The 25,566-nt window shown below is 42.9% G+C and overlaps 1 protein-coding gene across 1 annotated transcript in view; it reads right to left on the bottom strand.

Moving 5' to 3' along the window:
- The window catches only part of FAM184B (family with sequence similarity 184 member B), a 173,741-nt gene extending 151,566 nt beyond the window's left edge, over positions 1-22,175 (bottom strand). The window contains exon 1 of the mRNA XM_044226042.1: positions 22,026-22,175. Within this exon, the coding sequence (XP_044081977.1) occupies positions 22,026-22,172 (147 nt within the window). The 5' untranslated portion in view covers positions 22,173-22,175. The remainder of the gene's footprint in view (positions 1-22,025) is intronic.
- Between the last annotated feature and the right edge of the window lie 3,391 nt (positions 22,176-25,566).

Raw genomic sequence — 25,566 nt, 5'->3', positions numbered from 1 at the left:
ACCCTCCAAAACAGCTCAGGATTTCATAGCATGCTTGGTTTGTAAAGAATTCATATATACAGGGCACTGGGTGGCTCAGTTGGTTAAGTGACTGCCTTTGGCTCAAGTCATGATCCTGGAGTCCCAGGATAGAGTGCCCATATCTCACTCCCTGCACCTTTCTCCCTCTGACCCTCCCCCTCTCTCATGCGCTCTCTCTCTCTGTCTTTCTCATTCTCTCTCTCTCAAAGAATAAATAAAATCTTTAAAAAAGAGAATCCATAAATGCATTCTCACTGAATCTAGCAACAGTTCAATGGAGGAAATGGGGAATGGGCAAAAATACCAAGTTTGTAGATGAGGTTTTGAAGCTCTGGAGAGGTGAAACGTCAAGGTCAACCAAATATTAAAATAAACAAAACCATTCTGGCCTGCCCCTGCTCTCACAAATAAGCAAACAAGATACACCTCATGGACACAGGCAATGCATTTCACATTGTTAGGTATTGCTATGTGCGAACTGTCCTTTTAGTATTAGTTCAGAGCACTTAGAGTAGTTACTTAAAAGACCTCTGGGAACGTGGGGAGCCTAAGCCTTAGGTCCTCCTTGGAAACTGGTTTACCAGTGAGAACCACCACTGCACTGCTGCATATTTGCATAGGAGCCTGCTGGACGTCCTGGAAGAAATGCCTTTTCTCCGGGGAACTCTGCAACTTCCCACTGAGTCCTAAGCTAGTGAACTGAAGGCTCTTCAATATCCAAAGTTGAGCCTTCAGTGAACAACGACCTCCCCACTAAGTCCCTGGTTCCAACAGAGATTGATTGGAACCACCCTCCTACCAACCCAGAGGATCTGGGCAACATCTGGAGACATTTTTAGTTGTCTGGGAGGGTACTGTTATCTAGTAAGTAGAGGCCCATAATGCTGCTAAACATTTCACAATGCACACACTAGCATCTCAAAACAAAGAATTATTTGGCCTTAATTGTCAAGAGGACCCAGGTTGAGACACCTGGCTCTAAACCTAAGGTAATGCCTGGGCTCCTCGCCTTGACTACAGCACAAAGCAAGCTCAAGATAACAGCCTTCATGTGTTCTCTGACCTAAAAAGCTCAGAAACAAGTAGCTTACTCCCTCATAGAAGGGACTGTAAGGAAATTGAAAGCATGAAATAGTCTTCAGGTCTAGGGTGTCTGAACACCAGAGGGGAGTGACGTCTCCTCACCTTCAGGAGCATGAGCTAGATGACTGGCAGGAACATCGGGGTGCGGGGAGGGGAGGGGAGTGGACAGGGGTGGCTGAGGAGCTCCTCTTCCCATGGAAAACAGATGGAAAAGGCAACCAGAAGAAGCAGCAAAGAGGCACAAAGCTTTCCCTGCAGCAACCCCGAGGCAGGCAGGAGTCATGGGTGTTGTGCCTATTAGCTCCTGACAGTGAGTCCTTGGAGGATTTCACAGGAGTGATACAGGCAGTGGCAAGGCTGGAACCAGACCAAGTCTTCTGGTGCTCTTAAGTACTGAATTGTGCCCCCTCCCACCTCCATATGTTGAATTCCTAACCCACAGTGTGTATTTGGAAAGTGGGCCTATAAGGAGGTAATTAAAGTTAAATGAGATCATAAGGGTGGGAGCCCTAGACCAATATGACTAGTGTCCTTAGAAGAAAAGGAAGAGACACCCCAGATCTCTCTCTCTCTCTCTACAAGAGAAAGGAATGTGAAGACATAGACAGAGGAGACTGTCTACAAGCCAGGAAGAGACCTCTCACCAGAAACCAACACTGCTGGCACCCTGATCTTGAACTTCCAGCCTCCAGACGTGTGAGATAATACATTTCTGTTTTCTGTTTAAAACCATTCAGTACAAGTCACACCGTCTGTGGTATTTTGTTATGGCAGCCTGAGCTGACAAATGCAGAAGCCAACATCTGGCTCCCTGCACCAGGTTCTCCCATGCATGAGTCATCATTCCAATGACAGCCAGGTCACCGATGGCCATTTATGATGGCTTCTTTTTCAGGACTCGACCATCTTCCATCTTTGCCACCAGTCAACACTCCCTCTTGAAGGCCTCTCATCCCAGGTAAAACACCAGCTTCACCTGTGTCTCCTGATACCTCTCCCAAGTATCTCTCAGGCTCTCTTTCACAGGCTAGCAATCTTGAAGGTTCTGGTTTTGACAGCCCTTTGTTCTAACTCTACAAATTCTCCCTGGGAAAGCTGCCAAAAGACCTATTTCCGCAAGGATTTTGAACAATCTCCATTCCAATGAATGGAAGTACCCAGCACAGAATCAGCTTATGCTAAATATTTACTGAGTGTAGGAGTAAATGAACAAACAAACAAAATATCCCCTATAAGTTGGTAATTCCTAGTCTAGCTTCTTCTTCTGAGCTCCAGCCCTGCTTAGGCGCTGCCCACAGCTGCATAACAAACTACCCCCAAACTCAACGACTTACAACAAGAAGCATTTTTTTCTTATGTAGTCGAACCGTGGTTGAGCTGATCTAGGCTGGATTTAGCTAGAATGGATCTGCTCTACGTTTCAGATTTTGAATCATCTGTGTTTGGCACCAGGCAATGCCAGGCAATGCCAGCTGGATTCAGGTCTCCTCATTTGGGGCCAGACTATACAGACAGTGGCCACTCAGCACAGGGTTATCTCATGGAAATCTCCAAACTCTACAAGCACAATGAAGGCCTCTGCCCATATTCACATCCTCTAACATCCCATAGAGCAAAGCAAGTCTCAAGGAGCAGCCCATCACCAATGGGATGAGGAGGTAATCTCTGTTCATAGGATGGAGGAGGGGGAGAAGAGTGAGTGAATATTTGCCCAACAATAATGCAAACATCTTCACAGACCTGTACCGCTGGGGCTAATAAAACATTATTTGTTAATAAAAAAAATGCAAAAATCCAGCTGGCACAAATATATATTAGATTTCCTAGAGGATACTTCCCCCTTGAATATCTTACAAACTCCTTAAATTCTCCATGTTTTGTAAAGAATCTGGCACTGCCAAATTCCTCCTTCTGTAGAGCTGGGTCTCCTTGACTGTGTCCTATTAGCAGGGGATCTGGCTGAATTTAAACAGAATTCCAAATGCCTACTTCTAACAGCTGGCTCCCCCGAACTCTGAATCACCCACCTTCTAGAACCCCTCCTTGTGCAGACCCACACAGCTGAAGAGCTCTCCCATTGCAGCTCTTGTGTTGTCTATGGCATCTCAATGGAATGTTCATGTCCCGGCTCCCACTGTTCAGCCCGATTCTTCCCTTGCCCATCAACTCCAGCACCCAGGTCCCACCAGGCCCTGTGCCTTGGCTTGCCTAAATTACAATGAGGAGACCATAGTCCTTTTGAGCACTCACCTGTTATAATGGAAACCAGCTTCTCTCTATCAGCTCTTCTCTGAAGATAGCATCTCATGGACAGGGCTGTGAACCACTTTTCATGGAACTGATACAAGGACCCACCAAAGGGGAGAGAGGTCAGCAAGTAAGTTACTGATGAGCTTCTGCTTTCCTGAGGCCCGGTTTAGATTACATATGTACACACAGACACACACACACACACACACACACCCATATACCCACTTCTAATCTCCCCTCTCATATTTACTTAGGCTGTTGCCAGATAATTTGATAGGTTTCCTTAGGACAAATGGGCCCTGCTCCAGGAGGCTGAGGACAGGAATAGCAAGTCTGGACAGGCATACTTTGGCAGCAGGAAGAGGAAAAGCTTTGCTAGATGAATGTCGGCGGTATTGCTGGCTCTTGCCTGCTGTATTAATTTCTCCTTTAAAAGAAAGCTGACCCATTTTTTCCAGCCCACAGCCCTAATGGACTCGTATTCAGAGGCCATCCTTCTCCCACATAAAGAGCTGTATTGTGTTTAATGATAAGCCTTTTAATGGAATTTGCTATTTCTGGGTATCTGGGAAAATGCCATTAATGAGCTTGCAAGTGCAAAAAAAAAGAAAAAAAAAAAAAGCAGAAGCTTCAGGGGCATGCTTCTCAAGGGCAGAGTACCCTGGCAAGAAGATGAACAAAAATTCAGAAGACAGGTTCTTTCTTACTGTCTTGGCACTAGTTTGACCTAACCAAAACTATGATCTAGACAAACCATCTTTAAAATATCAAAGTATCACCCTTAACCATCCCCATGCTACCCACCTCCCAACATCCTATCTGTAGGCCCCTGATTCTGATGTCACCCCAAATGTTTCTGTCATCCTCGTCATAACCAAATCGTCAGCGGAGTGCAAAATTAGACCAAGACTCATGGGTCAACCAGGCAGACTAATATCTGTCGCTCCTTCAAAACCTGTAATTGGTCAGTGTCCATTTGTGAGACTGAGCACAACACGAGGACAGAACAAAGAAAGAGGCGGACCACTCCAGGCTTGTAGGCGGCAGTTTTAATAACAGCAAAGGGAACTTTCATATGAGGCCACATCCACCCTCCAAATCCCTGAGTCCTGACGCTCATGGAGGCACTGAAGATATATAAAAAATGTATAACAGGAAGTCCTGGTCCTGAGGGTTTAACAGTTCAAAGTAAGCCAACTCATATTACTGAGTATTACCAACAGCAGGACACTATGCTAGAAGCAGCTGAAAGTTCAAAAATGAAGAAGACAGGATAGAGAATCCTGATCATCTTAATGGCTTGCTCAACCTGAGGTCTGCAGCATCACCTGAGCTGCTTTACTTTCTATTTATTTATTTATTTATTTATTTATATTTTTGAGAGAGAGAAGGAGAGCGTGAGAGAGCACGAGCAGGGGGAGCAGCAGAGGGAGAGGGAGATGCAGGCTTCTGCCCAGCACGGAGCCTGACCCAGGGCTCAATCCCAAGACCCTGAGATCATGACCTGAGCCAAAGGCAGATGCTTAACTGACTGAGCTACCCAGGCGTCCCACCTGAGCTGGTTTAAAATGAGATAACACCTCACACCAGTCAGAATGGCTATAATGAACAACTCGGGAGATGACAGGTGTTGGTGAGGCTGCAGAGAAAAGAGGAATCCTCCTACACTTTGGGGGGAATGCAAGGTGGTAAAGCCACTCTGGAAAACAGAATGGAGGTTCCTTAAAAAGTTAAATAGAGACCTACACTATAGTGAAACCCAGCAGTTTCACTATTATGTATTTATCCAAAGGGTACAAACATAGTAATTTGTAGGTGCACATGCACACCAATGCTTACAGCAGCAATGTCCACAATAGCCAAATTAAGGGAAGAACCCAGAAGTCCATTGCCAGATGGATGGATAAAGAAGATGTGGTCTATATATACAATGGGATATTACTCAGCCACCCAAAAGAATGAAATCTTGCCAATGACATGGACAGAACTAAAGGGTGTTATGCTAAATGCTATAAGTCAGCCAGAGAAAGACAAACATCATATGAGTTCCTCATATGTGGAATTTAAGAAACAAAACAAATGAACATAGGGGAAGGGACAGAAAAATAAAATAAGATAAAAACAGAGAGGGAGACAAACCTTAAGAGACTCTTAACTACAGGAAACAAAGACAGTTGCTGGAGGGCAGGTGGGTGGGGGATGGGGTAACTGGGGGATGGGCATTGAGGAAGGCACTTGAAATAATGAGCACTGGGTGTTGTATGTAACTGATGGATCACTAAATTCTACCCCTGAAACTAATAATACAGTCTATGAGTGTATTATTAAATTAATTGAATTTAAATAAAATATTAAAAGTAAAATGCATATTCTCAGGCCTCACCATGGACTGGCTGAATAGAAGTGCTGCAGGAGGACCTGGCCACTCGTGTTTAATACCAACATTGGAGCAGTACGGGCCTAAAGAGCTTCTTAGAGAAGTGCAGGAAATAAGACAAACACTCAAATCTCTCTGCTACTAGACAGGGCCAGCCCAGGACCTGACCAGGGACCAGAGCCAATCACTTGGGCCAGAGGCAGTGGCTTCAGAGTCAGGCTGAAGTCACAGCCAGCAGTGGAGTTTTAAAAATGCATAGTTGCTTGGGCTCCACCTAGAAGTTTTCATTTGCTGGTTTGAATTTTTGTTGAAAAGCACTGACAGTTATCAGAGGAGAGAGGCTCAGCAGGGTCGAAGCAGCCGTCAATAATGGGGAAGAAGGAACTGTAAAAAGCTGGCGTATTTGCTTCCTGTGGCTGCCATAACGAGTCACCACAGACTTGTTTAAAACAACAGACCTTGATGGGGCACCTGGGTGGCTCAGTGGGCTAAGCTTCCAACTCTTGGCTTCGGCTCAGTCGTGATCTCATGGGTTATAGGATTGAGCCCTAGCGGGGAGTCTGCTTGAGATTCTCTTCCTCTGTCCCTTCCCATCCCAACTCTCTCTCTCTCTCTCTCTCTCTCTCTCTCTCTCTCAAATGAAGGAATAAACCTTTAAAAAGACAAAAACAGAACTTTATTCTCTCATAGCCTGGAGGTCGGAAGTTCAAAGTCAAGGTGCCTTCAGGCCTCACTCCCTTCTGAAGTTCATGGGGAGAATAATCCACCCTTGGCCTCTTAGAGCTTCTGGTGGCTCCACTGCTCCAAGCTCTGCCTCCATCTTCACATGGCCTTCACCTCTTTCATGTCTTCTCTTCGGTCTCAGATCTCCCTTTGCTGTTCTTGTCTAAGGACACTTGTCATTGCATTTAGGGTTCATTCAGATAATGGAAGACTATCTCATCTCAAGATGCTTAACAGAACCTGCAAAGACCCCTTTTTCTCATGAGGTAGGATTCATAGGTTCCAGGGAATTGATATCTATCAGGGGACCATTTTTTTTTTTTGTATGTGTGTCTACCACAGCTACCAACAAGAGAAGACAGCATCTGCCAGGTACACAATTGGCATGAAGCAGTAAAAGACTAAGCAACAGTCTCTTGGGCCTGCTTTTTAACCAAATGAAAGCCTGAAGCTCAAGGGGAAAAGTTATTATGGTATCTGTTCAGGACTCTGCAGGCAGGGGCATCACTTTTCAGGAAGATTTTACCACCATTCTTCCTCAAAAGACCTTATTAGTATTCAAAAGAATACTATTTTGATGATGACATCAATGACTTAACAGCAGGTCTCTGCTTCCTGTTCTGAAGATTCCATAGCTAAGAAAAACACTCTCTCAGGAGACTAGGGACAAGACAGGGAGAACCACTGGTGTGCCACTGGTTCTAATGGACCTCCAAGCTTTGAGAAGGTTGCTTGTTTCTCTGAAGTCTTGAGCAACCTATGAGCATTTTCTAGTTGTGTCTTCTTACTCTGAAGGATCAGAGCATAGTGATTAACTTCAAATAAGTCTGTCAAGCAGTAAGAATGAGAGCTTACCACCTGGGCCTGTGATTATGTCACTGCAGTTTGAAAGTAATTACAGTTACTCTCCCCCCACCCTTATCTGTGGGGGATATATCCAAATACTCCCACATAGTACTGAATCTACATGTACATACTATATGTTTTTTCCTCTACGTACATACCTATGATGTGCCTTTATTTATAAATTAGGCATAGTAAGAGATTAACAAGAACTACTAATAAGATAGAACAATTTTAATGTTATACTAATGAAAGTTATGTGAATGTGTTCTTTCTCAAAATACTTTATCATACTCACCCTTTTTCTTGTGATGATGTGAGCTGATGAAATGCTGTGTGTTGAGATGAAGTGAGGGGAATGACATAGGCATTGTGACCTATATATCACAATATATCAGGAAGATCATCTGTTTCTGGACTGTAGTTGACCCCAGGTAACTGAAACCAAGGAGAAAGCGGGACTACTATATGCCATTCATTGTCTCTGCCACTATGAGTGTGCTGTTTCCATAGAAATGTTCCAGTAATTGGATTATAAAGGAAGAGAGTTATAATAATTGCCTTTAAAAATGACAAGCTTTGGGGATGCCTGGGTGGTTCAGGCAGTTAAGTTTCTGAATCTTGATTTTGGCTCAAGTCATGATCTCAGGTTCATGGGACTGAAGCTAGCATTGAGCTCCATGCTCAGTGTGGAGGCTGCTTGAGATTCTCTCTCTCCCTCTCCCCCTGCCCTTCCCCCTCCACACACATGCACGTGTTCGTTCTCTCTCTAAAAATAAAAAAATAAATCTTTTTTTAAAAAATGGCAAGCTTTGAAGTTAGCAAGTAAGAACACCTTGCCTAGGAGACTCTTTTCAACTAATCACCAAATTCTCCTCTCTCCAGGTCTCCCTTCCAATCTTCCTGATACTCCTTCATAGGAGTCTATTTGTAACAAAGTGACTTTTGCTCAGAGAAATTTAACTGAAGAAAATAATCTAACAAGTGTGCAGTGATACAATCTCAAGAATGTCCATCACAGGTTTGCTTGGGTGGTTCATTTGGTTAAATGTCTGACTCTTGATTTTGGTCAAGATCTCAGGGTTGTGAAACTAAACCCCATGTTGGGCTCTCTGTTCAGCACAGATTCTGTGTGTCCCTCTCCCTCTGCTTCTCCCTTTGTGTACTCTCTCATTCTCTCTCTCTCTCTCTCTCTCTCTCTCTCTCTCTATATATATATATATATATATATATATATATGTATAGTCTCTCTTTGTTCCTTTCTCTGCCCCTTCCCTGACCCCTTCTCCCTCTCTAAAAAAATGTCCATAATACTATTACAATAATGAAAAACCAGAATCAACCAAAATGTCCACCAATAATAGTCCCTGCTTATCTCAGGGAAACTTCCTTGATCCCTTAGGCTGTTCAATGTTTTCATACTTCTTCCTTGGTAGCATATCAAAATTGTAATTCAATTGCTGTATAAAAACAGTAGAAGCTGTCTTAACCTGTCTTCATTCGAACAACTTGTGGATAACTTAATAACTCTTCATCCTTTCTCTGGAAAACCACAGCAATTCTGCTCACACTGTCACCACATTGTGCCAGTTGTATTTGCTGCTGAATTATGTAACCTAACATCATATTAAGTCAGTTATATCTGAATGTAAAAACTAAGCTGTTCCTATGAAAACTAAGTTGAACGCTTTGGACAGACTCAATACAAGAAAACTGCTGAAGAACATAATCTAGAATATTTAGATTCAATTCTCCACATTAAGACACCCAAATAAGAAAGAGTAGAGATGAATTATGGGAAATAGAACAGATGTGTGTAGGAAATAGTACAAGTGCATCATGGGTAGGGTGATGACCTATCCAGGTCAATCTAGGACAGTCTCTGTTTACACCTGTTGTTTCAGTACCTTCCCCAGCGTAGTGCCCCCTTTCACTCTCAGATGTATCCAATTCAGGTGATAAAATAGAAGGTCACTCCAACTTTGGCTGTAGTTTATGTAAGACAAATAAAGTTTAAAGCGAAATAGCAGGCCATCCCAAAGAATTAAAGCTGAGCCTCACAGGTAAAGATTAGTGAATAAGTGTTCATACACATGTTTTAATTTGGGGTATTCAGGCTTTTTTCTGTAAAGGTCCAGATAGTAAGTATTTTAAGCTTTAGTCAATCTCTGTCCCAACTATTCAAATCTGCCATTGCTTTTGTGCTGAACAAAAGCTACCCTAGATAACCCCTAAATGAATGTATGTAGCTGTGTTCCAACAAAACTTTATTTTGGATACTACATTTGAATTTCATATAATTTTCACATGTCACAAGATATTGTTCTTATTTTTAAATTTTTTTCAAGCATTTAAAAATATAAAAACCATTCCTGGTTCATAAGCCATACAAAAATGGGCAGTGGGTTGATTTAGCCCGTGGGCCATTATTTGTTGGCCTTTGTTTTATGTTAAAAGAAAAAAAAACAAAGTTATGTATGTGTTAGGTTTTTTCCTTTGTGGTTTTCATTTTTCAATTATTCAAAATGCTCAAATGACATTGAATAAAACAGCTTCTATTGTATTTGTTCACATTCTTTCTATTTCTCTTGCCTGTAAGGTCCATGAGATAAGTCGTTTTACCTGGCACATAACAGGTGCTCAGTAAATGTTTCATAGATGAAGGAAGTTATACAATATTTATACAGTGGAATACTAACACAACCATGAAAAGTTGTGTTGGCAAGCTCAAGGTCTATTGTGAAAGGTTAAAAAAGAAACCCAGGCAACACAATAGTTATGTATGATGTAACTCTACTTTTAGAAATTATAGGTCTATGTTTGCATGGGGAATTAGACAGTAGGGTATACAAAACTATTATCAGTTATTTTACCACTATAGTTATTACAGGTTTGGGGATGCTTTAAAGTCTTTTTTTTGCTTGTATTTTTGAATTTTATAAAATGGATGTGCTTTTTAAAATGGTGTATGATTGCTCATTGCTGTTTTATAATTCTCGTGTCCTGAAGGAATTTAAATCTGATCAATGGAGGCACCAAGATTGGTCAGACTCTGTATCTGTGGTCAGGGACTGGGAGGGACTAAGTGAGATGTTGGCCATGGGGGAATGGGGAAAGTCCTCTTATTTGTCAGATAAGACCAGTTCTCCACGCCACTCTGAAAATTAGAGATTAGTACCCCCTGAGTTCTGGCCTTGAAAAAAAGCTACCCAAAAAATATATATAGGCTGTGGTTAAACTTTCTTATTTTAAGCTGGGAGCAAAGGGAGATCCAGGAAGATTTTTATGCATTTAGCCCATCAACGAACACTCGTGGGCACCCATCACTAACCAGGCACTGTTTCAGGCTGTGGAGGTGCAGGAGAGAACAAAGCAGGCAGAAATCCTTGCCCTCCAGAAATTTCCTTTGTGGAGAAGAGAAAGCGACAAACAGCAAGAGGGAAAAATGATGTTAGCAGATGGAGCTGAGGGGACCTCCAAGAGGGGCTGGGCAGCAGCACTGTCCAGTAGACAGGGTGGCCTGGTCTGAAGAGACATCTGAGCCAAGCCCAGCCAGCCAAGTCACGATCAGGTAGAAGAAGCCACAGAACAAAGACACTGAGCAGCACAAGCCGGGCACATCTGAAGGCCCGAAAGAAGACCATCGTGGCCCAAGAGGGACACGACCTCAGGTGACCACGACAGAGAATTTATTCTAGGTGAACAAATGTTATTCCAAGTGAAACAGGGAGCTGCTGGTGGGTTGTAAACAAAAGACCATGTTCTGGTTTATATTTTCAAAGCTCTTTCTTGCCCCCATGTGAGGTGGCAGGGGTGGGCCACAAGGCTCCTCAGGGGTTGGGGCAGAGGGGAAGGTGGAAATGGGGAACAGAGTTGGGCGGATTTGTTATTTGTTTACAGGGTGAAGTCGCTGGGACTTGCTTCAGAACTGCATTTAAGCAGGAGGAAGATAGGATTCAGTTTGTTTGGTTTGGATTTCTTTCATCTGCTTTAATTTAGCAGCTTTATCGGGATACGACTCTGACACCATACAATTTGCCCAGTTAAAGTACAAGTCAGTGGCTTTAAGGACATTCACAGAGTTGTGTAACCCTTACTACAACTGACTTTAGAATATTTTATTTACCCCAAAAAAGAAACCCTGCACCCCGTAGCCACTACGTGCCCCCCTCCCCGCCGTCTTGTACTCTGTATCACATTTTATTTATCCGTCCCTCAAATGATGGACATTTAGCTTATTTCCATTTGGGGGGCTATCATGAAAAGTGCTTCTCTGAAAACTGTATGTGAGTTTTTGTGTGGGTGTATGTTTTAATTTCTCTTGAGGACTCAGGAATTGCTGGTTCATATGACAACTGCTTAACGGAGGAACTGCCAGACCGTTTTCCAAAGCGGCTGCCATGTGGTATGTCCCCACCAACAGTGTGTGAGGGTGTGATTCAGGTTTAAGGTCATTCTGGCTGCTGTGCGGAAGGAGGGATGCAGACACCGGAAGGATCATGCAAAAGCGAAGGCATCTTAGCAGGTAGGGTTCAAAGACATCCAACTTCAAGTGCACCTCATAGTGTTTTATGGTAAAAAGATTTTTGTGAGATAGCCAGCTTGACACCATGAATCACATCATTAAATGGAAAGATTCCAAAGGAGAGGACTTGTTAAAACAGATCTGTAGTTTTCCAATCTCAAATCCTAAAGCAAACTGGTATGGAACTGCTTGAACATCTGTCCCCAAACAAGCCCCAACAAGCAGGAGGGTATTTTCAGAGAAGCTGCAGGAGTCAGCTGGTGCAATAAAACTTCCACACCTTTAAGCCATGAAAACACAGGGCTCAAGTGGCAGCCTGTCGCTAACAGGCATCACTCCCACTGCCTTGGGGTACTGCCTCTCCGTCCCAGAGAAGGGATAGCTTTGTCCCATTGCTGGTTTTGACAACTGGGCGAGAGCTCCGGCCCTCTGCAGTTCTACCAGTTCAGAAACGGAAGGGAAACCAGTATCTATCAAGACGATGATATAAACAGCCCTGGGTGAGATGCTCCACATTAAGTTAGTGAAACCTCCTTTGTCAAATCACCGAGGAAGAAAGACCTAATTTTTTCTGATTAGAGATGAGGAAAGTCAGCCCCTTTGCATTGGAAGGTCAGAAAAGGCCTCTCTAAGTAGAGATGGTCCTTTAGCTGATATCAACCATGTAAGGATCAGGAGGAAGGACAGTCCCAGGAAAACCCCCAAATTGTTCATTAGCTCCAGGTGTCTTCATGTTTATTCTCATTTAATTTTTCATCTATATTTACTAGTATAAATAAGAGTAAGAAGTAGCCCTCTAGAAATTAATCAAGTTTAAATTGGTTGAAAAGATAACTATGAATTGAAATTAGAATTGTTTTGGGGCACCTGGGTGGCTCAGTCAGTTAAGCATCTGCCTTTGCCTCAGGTCATGATGCCAGGCTCCTGGGATGGAGCCCCTGCATCTGGCTCCCTGCTCAATAGGGAATCTGCTTCTCCCTCTCTCTTTGACCCTCCCCCCGATCATGCTCTCTCTCTCTCTCTCAAATGAATAAACAAAAAATCTTTAAAAAAAGAAATTATAATTGTTTTCCCTTAATCTTTCTGATCATACTCAGGACCTATTCCCATAACAGTATCACCCACTCAATCTCTACAGACATTCACTATCTCCCCCACACATCAATATCATCTCTCTTAGTAGACGTTGGACTAGGGTGAGATCATGTAAAAATCAATGTCCTGGCAGACAGAGTAGAATGTGTGCTTCTATGAGCAGATTACTCCATGAGGAAAAAGGTAGGCTGAGGAAAGAGCTCTGCCCAATCCCTGCTCTCAGCTTCACTAATTGGATACACCTTTCTCCCTCCATGGGAAATAGTAAAGATGATTGGAAGAGGTTATGGAAACATAAGGATGACCAGGGTAGAAATATCACCTCGCCCCCCACAAACACACCCAGCCCTGGTTCTGTCAATACGTACTAATGTAACATCAGGCAAGAATGCTGGCCCACCCCTAGGTCTTGGATTTTTCCTCCCTCGATTAGAGATGGTGCTTCCCTTCTTGATATGCAGAACTGCTGTGCACACAGAGGATGAGTAAGTATGTCAAAGCCTTTGCAAAGAACACAACTACAAAAAAGAATGAAATCTTGCCATTTGCAACAACACAGATGGAACGAGAGGGTCCAATGCTAAGTGGAATAAGACAGAAAAACACAAATACCCAGTGATTTCACTCATATGCAGAATCTAAAAAACAAAACAAATGAGCAAACAAACAATACAGAAAGACTCATAAATATACAGCACAAACTGGTAGTTGCTAGAAAGGAAGAGAGTGAGGGAGATGGGTGAAAGAGGTGACGGAGATTACGAGCTATAAACTTCCAGCTATAAAATAGGTAAGTCAATGGGTGTCTGGAGGCTGCACTAGCTATGAGTCTGACTCTTGGTTTTGGCTCAGGTGGTGATCTCAGGGTGGTAAGCTCAAGTCCAGGGTCAAGCTCCTCGCTCAGTGGGGAATCTGCGTGAGAGTCTCTTCCTCTGCCCCTCTTCCCTCCACTGTGCTGTCTCTTCTCTCCCTCTCAAGCAAATAAATTTTAAATAAAACAGATAAGGGGATGAAAGTAGAGCATAGGGGAGGTAGTCTTGTAATAATGTATCATGCAGTGACTATTGTTTGGGGCTTTGTGCAACCTGTGGAGTCGCTGAATCATTATGCTGTACACCTGATACTGATGTAACTATACTTAATAAAATAAATAAATAATAAAAGACAGGGGTGAGGAACTAATAGAAAGCCTTAAAGCTCAAAAAGGAAAGCATTACAAACACTAAAAAAAAAAAATCACAAGATATTACTAATGTGTGGAAGTTGCAGACCCTTGATTGCAGGGTCTTCCAAGAGACTGGCACAGATCCTTTTCAAAGGGTGACTGAGAGGGTCCTGTCGAGGTATTCTACTCCTTATATTTTTAGCTTAGCAGCTTCTGGCACCTAATGAAACCGCTCCTTGTCTCCTGGGCGCTTTTCCTCTGATCGGGAGATGAGAGGGAGTGCTATGTGCATGCAGTTTTCATGCTTGTGGTCCCAGGTCCTGAGAGTTAGCCTTCAGTTTGAGAGATGGCTCACGGAGAGGGAACTCTCCCATTCATTTTCTTGTTCTAATATAAAGCTTTTATTTGGAGCAAGACATTCTATACCTCCTGGAAATTTGGAACCAGAGAATCCCTGGGTGTGAGGGGTGCCAAACCTTCTGGGTATGAGGATGTGGAGCCCTGCCAAAAAAAAAAAAAAAAAAAATCAGCTGGACATTGTTAGGGCAAAGAAAAAAGCAGAGGCTGGCCTGACAGGCCCAGGGTCAGAGCTAGGCAAACCTGCCTGATGCTTTCAGAACCAAAAGCTTCCCAAAGGCTTTAGTGCGGAATGAATTTGGAACCTTGTAGGGCCCAAATGACTCCTCTGTGCCCACTTTACTATTTAAACCTTCAAGTGCTCTGAAATGGTGGTTCTTGACCCCAAGTAAACATCAAGAGTTCTTGAGTGACTCAGAAAGCAGCAGTGCCTCTTACTGTTCTCTCCTCTCCTTCACAGGTGGGCCTGGGGCCTTACATGCTTTGCATTTGTTTTTAATTTTTGATTTGGAAACAATTTCAAGCTTAGAAAAACACTGCCAGGAAAAGAACAGTACAAAGGACATCCCCATACCCTTTACTGAGCCTCCCCAGTGACTCACATTCATCCCATTTGTTTTACCATTTGCTCTATGTTTTATTTATAAAATAAAATACTTTGAAAGTAAGACATCATACTTATGTCCTTAAAAGAGGACCTATTTCGGGGTGCCTGGGTGGTACAGTCAATTAAGTGTCCCAACTCTTTTTTTTTTCCAATTTATTTATTTTCAGAAAAACAGTATTCATTATTTTTTCACCACACCCAGTGCTCCATGCAAGCCGTGCCCTCTCTAATACCCACCACCTGGTACCCCAACCTCCCACCCCCCCGCCACTTTAAACCCCTCAGACTGTTTTTCAGAGTCCATAGTCTCTCATGGTTCACCTCCCCTTCCAATTTACCCAAATTCCCTACTCCTCTCTAACGCCCCTTGTCCTCCATGCTATTGGTTATGCTCCACAAATAAGTGAAACCATATGATAATTGACTCTCTCTCTGCTTGACTTATTTCACTCAGCATAATCTCTTCCAGTCCCGTCCATGTTGCTACAAAAGTTGGATATTCATCCTTTCTGATGGAGGCATAATACTCCATAGTGTATATAAGTGTCCCAACTCTAGGCTCAGGTCATGATCTCAGGGTTGTAAGAATGAGCCCAGCTCTGGGCTCCATGCTCAGTGAGGAGTCTGCTAGGGATTCTTTTTCCCTCTCCCTCTGCCCCTCTGTCCAACCTGCACCCCCCTCGCATACATGTGTGTTCTCTGTCTCTCTCTGTCTCAAATAAATAATTTTGTAAAAAAAAAAAATAAGACCTATTTCAATGTGCACTACCCCAGAATAAGGATATGTTGTTGCATAGCCACAAAGTATATTTTCAACTCCAGCAAATTTAACATTGACATGCATGCTTTTCTTCTACCTATCATCATATTCCAGGTGTCCATAGACTTGACTGTCTCCTTGCCACAATTTTCCCTCCAGAAGAGACTTCATTCTGGGATCCATCTAGTTGTCGTCTCACTGGTATATTTTTAAAAGCTACCCAGGGGATTTTAATGTGCACCCTGGACTTTGAACAACCATGTGAATGAATATTTACTACCCTAACATATGTTTAGTGTCTATCAGGTGCAAAGTATTGTGAATAGATTCAAGTTTATGATTTATTTTTTTTCCAATTTATTTATTTTCAGAAAAACATTATTCATTATTTTTTCACCACACCCAGTGCTCCATGCAAGCTGTGCCCTCTATAATACCCACCACCTGGTACCCCAACCTCCCACCCCTCCACCACTTCAAACCCCTCAGACTGTTTTTCAGAGTCCATAGTCTCTCATGGTTCACCTCCCCTTCCAATTTACCCAAATTCCCTACTCCTCTCTAACGCCCCTTGTCCTCCATGCTATTTGTTATGCTCCACAAATAAGTGAAACCATATGATAATTGACTCTCTCTGCTTGACTTATTTCACTCAGCATAATCTCTTCCAGTCCCATCCATGTTGCTACAAAAGTTGGATATTCATCCTTTTTGATGGAGGCATAATACTCCATAGTGTATATGGACCACATCTTCCTTATCCATTCATCCGTTGAAGGGCATCTTGGTTCTTTCCATAGTTTGGGGACTGTGGCCATTGCTGCTATAAACATTGGGGTACAGATGGTCCTTCTTTTCATGACATCTGTATCTTTGGGGTAAATACCCAGGAGTGCAATTGCAGGGTCATAGGGAAGCTCTATTTTTAATTTCTTTTTTTTTTTAAAGATTTTTATTTATTTATTTGACAGAGAGAGATTACAAGTAGGCAGAGAGGCAGGCAGAGAGAGAGAGAGGAGGAAGCAGGCTCCCTGCTGAGCAGAGAGCCCGATGCGGGACTCGATCCCAGGACCCTGAGATCATGACCTGAGCCGAAGGCAGCGGCTTAACCCACTGAGCCACCCAGGTGCCCCTCTATTTTTAATTTCTTGAGGAATCTCCACACTGTTCTCCAAAGAGGCTGCACCAACTTGCATTCCCACCAACAGTATAAGAGGGTTCCCCTTTCTCCACATCCTCTCCAACACATGTTGTTTCCTGTTTTGTTAATTTTGGCCATTCTAACTGGTGTAAGTGATATCTCAATGTGGTTTTAATTTGAATCATTTTTTTAAATTTCTTTATGATTTTTTAAAAGATTATTTATTTATTTATTTGACAGACAGAGATCACAAGTAGGCAGAAAGGCTGGCAGAGAGGGAGGGGGAGGCAGGCTCCCCGCTGAGCAGAGAGCCCGATGCAGGGCTTGATCCCAGGACCCTGGGATCATGACCTGAGCTGAAGGCAGAGGCTTAACCCACTGAGCCACCCAGGTGTCCCAAGTTTATGATTTTTAAGGGACATATATACATCATATACATATGTATATGTATGTGTATATACAAATCAACTATGATACCAGATGGATAAATATCACAAAAAAAGTGTTAACCAAATCTGTGGGAGGAAACTTTAAATTTAACAAGCTTACTGAGAGTCTACCATGTGTCAGGCATTGTACAAACTTCTGGAAAAACAGATGTAAGAAAGAATAATGAATGCACAATTAATAAATAATGAATACATGGTTAATTTCAAAAGCTTGGTTTTTCAAAGGCTTTTTTGGGGTGGAAGTGAGACTTAATAGATAAGTAGAACTCAACTTTTAGAAATGAAGACATTTCAGGAGAGTAAACATAAAGAGAAAAAGAAAGGGAAGTGAGTGAATTGTGGAGTAAGCAAAGAAATGTACTTCACTGTAACTCGAGAACTGGGAGCATGGGGTTGGATTGGGTTTTCCTAGGAAAGTAGGCTGAACAATGTAAGATGATACAGTCACTTTGGAAAACAGTTTGGCTGTTTCTTCAGAAGTTAAACATATATAAATATAACATAAAATTCAGGGGCACCTGGGTGGCTCAGTGGGTTAAGCACTTGCCTTTAGCTCAGGTCATGATACCAGAGTCCTGGGACAGAGCCCTGCATGTGGGGGAGGAGGAGGTCTCTGCTCAGCAGGAAATCTGCTTCTCCCTCTGAGCCGCACCCCCCACCCCCGCTCATGTGTGCACTCCCTCTCACTCCCAAATAAATAAAATCTTTTAAAAAAATAACATACAATCCAACAATTCAATTTCTAGATATCTACCAAGTCTAATGAAAATGTTTGTCCACACAAAGACTTGCATAGGAATGTAATGGTCAGAGCAACATTATTTACAATAGCCACAAAGAGGAAATGATCCAAATGTCTCCCACAGAAGGTACGTATCCATCAATGGGATACTAGCGAGCAGTGAAAAGGAATGAATGACTGACATACGCTACAACATGAATGAACCTCAGAAACATTCTGCTAAGATTTAGCAACTAAGTGAAAAGCACCAGATGGAAATACCATATATTGTATCTTTCATTGAGTTGAAGGGTCTGCAAAAGACAGATTTATAGAGACAGAAAGTAGATTAATGATTGCCTGGTGTAGGGGTGGGAAGGGGGACTGACGACAAATGGGTACCTAGAATAGGTTTCTTTGGAAACCTATTCTAGGATGGAAGTGTCCTAAACTGGATTACAGTTATAGTGTAATAACTCTGAACATTTACTAAAAAATGTTGAATCGTACACCTAAATAGATGAATTTTATAATATATAAATTATACTTCAATAAAACTATAAAAATCAAGTTATTAAAATCAGAGAGGAAATAAGTAATCTTAGAAATGAAAAATATAATTATTGAAATTCTAAAACTTGACAGGACTTAAGACTTAAGGCGGGAAAAACTTTGACCTGAACAACTTATTTAGAGGACTAGTGAACAGAAGGATTTAATTAAGGAATTTATCAGAATCCAACACGGAGGCAAAAAAAATTTTTTTAAATCACATTTCAGGGTATAGATGAAGAAGCTTCCTCACTGACCTGATGGCAGTTCCAGAAAAGAAAAGGTAGGCAAATACAGAGAAACATTATCTGAAGAGAAAATCACTGATAATTTTCCAGAATTAAAAAGAGCACACCAGTCCTCAACAGAAAGTACACTAACATATAGTAAGTCCTGGTGAAAGTGCTGAACACCAAAACAAAACAAACACAAATATTACATGTTATAAAGGGAAAGGCAGACTGACCACAAAGGAATGAAATTTAGTCTAGCAGCAGAATTTTCACCAGCAACAACCAGTGCCAGAAAACAATGGAGTACCTTCATCACTGTGCTTTGGGAAAATAACTAACTGTTCACTAGAGTTTTATACCCAATAAATTATCACCCAACACTGAGGGCAAAATAATGACAGTTTCAAATATACAAAGAATTCCCTCCCCTACCTAGACCTCAATAGCAAAAATTACTAAGAAATAGACTTCAGCTAGAAGAAAAGTGAATCTAAAGAGGCGGCTTTGGATTCAAGAAAAAAATAGTGAGAAGTGATGAAATGTCAGTGAATTTAATTAACACTTGATCATAAAAATGATTTTCAAATTTAGAAATGTCAAATGTTCTAGACAACAACGGCAAGATGGAAAAGGAAAAGGCTGTTCAATGGGTAAAGTATGCAAAAATCTTTTGCAGCATTGGGGCACCTGGGTGGCTCAGAAGGTGTAGCCCCTAATTCTTGATCTCGGATCAGGTCATGATTTCAGGGTGATGATCTCAAGGTGATGATCTCAGGGACCTAAGATGGAGCCCCAGGTGGAAAACCAGGCTCAGTGGGGAGTCTGCTTGAGATATTCTCTCTCCCTCTGCCCCTTCCCCCTCCCCTTCTTGCTCTCTCTCCAAAATAACTAAATAAATCTTAAAAGAAAATCTTACAGGAAGAAAGAATTACACCATAACTTTGTTAAAAAAATTATAGTTAAGTACATATGTTGAAAAATAAAAGACAGTTCTGAGAAGAATAGAAATAAAGCCTAATGCCCTCAAATCAGCAGTGGAAAATGAGGAAATATAGATCATTTTACTAATTCAATAGAAGGCAGGGATAGAGGAAAAGGAAGAATGAAAAAGCACAGCACACAAAAACATAAAACATGATAGAAGAATAAGCCCCAATATATTAGTAATCACAATCAATGCACAAAGATTAAATACAACCAACTTACTGAAAGATTCAGTCTAAAGAGATGGAAAATATGTGACACACAAACATTAGCCAAAAGAAAGGTAGCACATTGATATCAATATTAAAATGTCTAATTTAAGCAATTAGCATAAAAACCATAAAGAGAGGCACTACATAATAAGAATCCATTATGATTTCTAATGCAAACTATCCTTTGAAGAAACACTGCCTACTGTGTGCCAGGGATCATGCTGCTTTCTCCACTGCTGTTAGTTTCAGTGCTTGGCACTTAATAGGTGTGCCATAAATACTACAATGTGGAATGCTTGCCACATTGTGTTGAAATTATCTGTTCAAGTGTTTGTTATACACAGGGGTAAGGACCATGTCTTAGTCAGTTTTATTCCATCAATATTCAACACAGAACCTGGCACACAGTAGTCACTCTATAAATTCAAACTGAATTAAAGTGTTCATCCCTTTAGGGGATAAAAATCTCCCCTAACTGTTCCTGCCCATAATTACTTACCCTTTGTTTCCACTTCTATAGAACTCACAGTTTGAAATACCCAACTTAGCAATTGATTATATAGTAGCGTCTGAGTTTTCTTTCCATATTTCAAACTTGTGTCTACAAAAACATTTTAGATTCTTTAAAGATAGAGATGGCTTATACTGTGTCTAGAGCCTTGAATCAATATTTTTTAGGGGTTGATGTCACATTTGGATAAATGTAGATTAGATCAGTGGTGCCAGCCACACATGCCAAACCCTCAAGGGGTATCTCCAATCCCTTTTTTCAATCCTTGACTAAAGAGATCACTGTTTGGAAACAGGCTCATATGCCAAGAATGTGGAGAAGTTGATAGGAGGGGCAGGAGAAGGCATCTAGTGTCCATTTTCAAGTCCCCGCGCTCCCTTCCCTCTGGCAAAATAGGAAAGAGCCTGTGAACCTACCAAAAAAAAAAAAAAAAAAAAAAAGTTATGGGGAGGTTGGAGGAGGACAGGGAAGAGAGCATGTCCCATATACTGCTGGACAGAATCTGGACCTGACCCTTCCACTAGCAGTCATGTATCAGGAGTTTATTATGATGTCAAAAGGAAACTCCAAGGCAAACAGCTATATTCTCCCACTGGAACCTTGTGTAAGAATGGAATCTTGTTTCCATCTATACACAAGGCACAAGAGGGGAAACCTACAACAAGGAGCTCCAAATAGGGAAGCTGCAGAGAGTTAACCAAGGGCAAGGTGGCATCTTCTTGGTGGTCTTCATCCGGTCCTGGAGAGGTTCAGTACTGTCCCTGGGAGGACGTAGGAAGATGGGTTGGCTGACCTCCCAAGGTCTTTCGTAATCCAATAATTAATGGGGGAATGGTGCACTTCCCCATTTATGCTCTTATAACATCTGCACCCAGTTTGATAGTAAATCCCCTGGGCTGCCTTCCAGGTTTAGTACGGTGCCAGGCAAGCTGCCGGCACTCAACAAATGGCTCAAATATTTGTTGAATGAAGGAAAAAATTAATCAAGTGTTTAAACAGAGTCCACATGACCTCCCCAGCTGTAAAGTACAGCGATGAATAAAATCACAACATTCCAGACACGATCATTTGAGCAGAACTGGCAAAGGAAAACACACGCGTGCGTGCGCACGCACACACACACACAATTCACACTAGCACCGATTCAACTGTTTCCCACCTTGGGAGCACAGACCACCTGCTCAGCAAGCAGTCTGTAAGAGTTTCTTTGGTAAGAGTCCTCTCTCTCCACAGAGGTGCTTCCAGAAGGTCAATTTACCAGTAAGGTTTAGGACCGCTTCCCTTACCGACTGGCCTCCCAGACAAAGTTTCTGCCCGGATTTAGCCTGGGCCTCCCCTGGTCGCGACCGCTCTCCCCCAACCTGGGCACCCCACCCAGGGCGCGCGGCTCGCCGGCCCGCAGCAGCCTCACCTTACCTTGGTGAGCTGGGCGATCTTCTTGCACATTTTCACGTGCATGTCGGGATCCCAGTCCATTCTCCAGTTGGCGCCACCGCGGGCATCAGCTTTGGAGCCCTGGCAAGTCCCGGACGCGTGAATTTTGCTGTTGAGGACAGAAGCCATGGCTATAACGCGTCCAACACTCAAGGGTTCTCTCTCGGGTTCTCGCTGCCCGCGGTGTGCACGTGCGTGCGCGCGCGGGCCTGTGAGCGTGTGGGCTTTCTCCGGAGCGGTGGCACTGCAGTCCCGCCGCCCGCACCGCCGCGCGGCCCCTGCCGCCCCGAGGTGTTGGCCTTTCGGCGGTTCGCGAGTCCACCCTCCCTGCTCCGGCGCTCGCTCGCTGGCTCGCGGGCTCTGCGGACACCCGCACCCTGCGGCGAGACGCAGAGGATCCGCACGTGCCGCTCGCGACCCGCGCGCCGCTCTCCGGTCGGTGCGGATTTCGCCTGCAACAGTGGAGCTTCAGCGACCAGAAGCCGCCGGCCTTGGAGAGGTTTGCGCTGGCCCCGCGCCGCGCTCTTGGACACGTGGGTGGCTCCTAGCTCCCGACTCAGCAGCGACTGCCGGTGGTGGGCACCCCAAGCCAAGGAAGAATTAGGGCCGGCTTCAGCCTCGGGCAGCCGGGAGCACAGTCTGGGAAGGGGCCCTTGGCGATGTTCTCCGGGGTGGACGGGTGGCGAGGGACAGGGCACCTTGACCAGCCAGCGCCCTCAGCCCCAGGCTCCGGAGCCTCAGAGCTCCGCGCGGAAGGCAAAGATTGCGGCCGGGAGGTCTTGAGAGGGAAAGGGAGGTAAGAGCAAGTCGCGGGGACGCGACGTGGTACCGGGACCCGGGTGCACACTGTGGGCCCTAGTAGGGACTGCGGGTAGCAACCCCCCTTCCCCCATCTTGGGGAGGAGCCCGGACGTTGCGGGAGGATTGCCAGAGATCACCGAACAAAGGGAAGAAGCCAAAGGGGTGGCTGAGAGGAGCTGGTGACAGAAAACTGGGACGAGAAATAGAGGAACGCGTAGTACAAGAAGCGGTAGGAGCGCAGAGGAAAAGTCATCAGAGAGGCCAAAAGGATGGTATCAGGTGTGGGAAAGGAGGAAGCAAAGAGGAATGGAGTAGTTGACTAACAGAGCTGAAAGTCTAAGTAAACCGAGCTCAGTGAAAGGCAAGTGTGACTCATCCATATCCACGCTCTTGGCCACTGGCCAGATGGAGCCAGAATCTTGTCAGGATTAGGAGTTTGTGCATTTTTATTTTGCTTGTTGAGTGCAGGAGTTAGTGACCAAATTTGTGGCTCGCTTTCTCTGGGTTCAAACAGTGGGCTTTGGGGCAAAGTGACAACACCCTGATCAGATTTTCCTAATGTGTGAATAATAGCATCGACATAATAAGCAATTTTCATGCTTAATATATTTCATTTTACAGACTGCTTTATATTAAGAGTTTTAGTCATCTTGATAAAGCAAGCAAGCTCCAAAGGGTTTCAGAAACCACAATCCCATTCTCTACACTGCAGGTAACTATACCCATTTTTATAGATAAGAAAGTAGATCCAGAACATTTGTGCCAAGCAAGGCAATTGCAGGTAGCCCAGTTGTGTCTGAACCAAGATACTCCTATTCTAAATTTCTTACTTCCGCCCCAGGATTCTACACTGGGTAGGAATGGCCAACCTGGGTTTGTGGATTCTACTAAGTTTGGGTTTCCTCTCTGAGACAACATCTCAGTTTCCCAGTGCATTTAGAAAACAGAAGGCCCAAACCAAAATCTCTCTTGATATAGTGTCTTGGTCCTATGCTAGATTCCCTGAGTCAAAATACTTGGAGTTAAGTGTCCAAGAACCCACATTTTAAACAAGCTCCCTTTAAAGTACTTTTTGCAGGGTCTTATTACCCCTAGGAATTCAACCACTGTGTAAACTAGAGGGAAATTAGCCTTTTTAGTCCAAAAATGTTACCAAAAGTTGTTCACCATTTTGGAAAATCACATCATCAATGACCACATGGCTCATGCTATTTGGTTGCCAATATAACACACCTGTATTGTATTTGACCTGTTCATGGTGAGTCTACCCACATGTCCAAGCATCGGAATAATACATTAAGTCATAGAGTTAATCATATCAGATCATTTATATATTGAAATACATATTTAATTGTAATGACTTTCCTTTTATTTCTTTATCTTCCTATCAAGAAATTATACTGGTTTTTAAAAAATGTGTGTGCTCATTTAAAAAATTATCTCTGAATTTCAGTATAGTAACATGAACATTATTTTAAAAAGTGACATCTGGTCTGAATGGGGTTGAGAATTCACACTAAGGTTTGTTAAGACTGTGATCTAACTCCAAGTTTTACTTATTTAAATATGATCCTATTAGGTCTAGGGGCTGAAATATTTTCCAGTGGGATTTTTTTAAAGAATTTTTTAAAAAATTCATTTGTGAGATAGAGCAGGAGCAGAAGAAGGGGAAGAGGGAGAAGCAGACTCCCCTGAGCAGGGAGCCCGACATAGGGCTTGATCCCAGGAAACTAGGATCATGACCTGAGCCAAAAGCAGACACTTAACCAACTGAGCCACCCAGGTGCCCCATCAGTGGGATACCTTATACTTTCCAAAAAAAATTTTTTTTCTATATTTTTATTTATTTGACAGGGTAAGAGTGAGAGAGCACAAGAGGGGGAGGAGTAGGCAGAGGGAGAAGCAGGCTCCCAGCTGAGCAGGAAGCCTGAAGTGGTATTCCAACCAGGGACTCCAGGACCATGACCCGAGCTGAAGGCAGATGCTCAATTGACTGAGACAGCAAGGCACCCCATACTTTCAAATTTTTCATGGAAGCCTAGGAAAACCCCAGACTCTCTTATCAGGCTTTGTTGAACCATAACTACTAAGTAGGCAAGATAATATAAGCTGACCTGTCTTGGAAAGAGTTCTCTGCAGCTGCTGAGATTTCCTAGCACTATGGTTAGTAGGTTCTTTCACACTATCAGGAATGAAATAGAGGGCAGAAGGGAATTAAGCACTATATCAAATATGGTGTGTGGGTGGGAACATTTATTAGACCACTAATATGATCTTGGCATTGTGCTATGCTCTTTGCACACGTTCTTACTTCCTCTAAGGTACTTATTATCATTGTCATTCTACAGACTAGGAAATTGAAGATAAGGGAGGCTAAGCACCCGATTTTATACAGCTGGTAATGGATCTGAGTCTATCTGAATTTGAAGAGCACGATGCTGGTAATCTGAAATTCTTAAAAGCCATAATTGATTTGTTCTTTCTGTAGATTATAGAAATGTAAGCCTCTTACAGTACTCCTCTCCCCAAAAAACTCATCTGTAATAAGACAAAATATAAGAAGCAAACAAAAAATTACCCCCAATCCTACACTTAGAAAAAACTACCATTAATATTTTAGAGAAGATTCTTTTAGATGTCCTTTCTGTACACATCTAGAAGATGTTATGTACATAAATACATATTTAAAACAAATGGAATACTGTACATCATGTTTTTGAAC

The sequence above is a fragment of the Neovison vison genome, chromosome 11 (genome assembly GCF_020171115.1).
Source record: "Neovison vison isolate M4711 chromosome 11, ASM_NN_V1, whole genome shotgun sequence".
NCBI classification, from domain to species: Eukaryota; Metazoa; Chordata; class Mammalia; order Carnivora; family Mustelidae; genus Neogale; species Neogale vison.
Note: the sequence above shows the minus strand (reverse complement) of the source record. Positions and strands in the feature narration are given on the sequence as shown.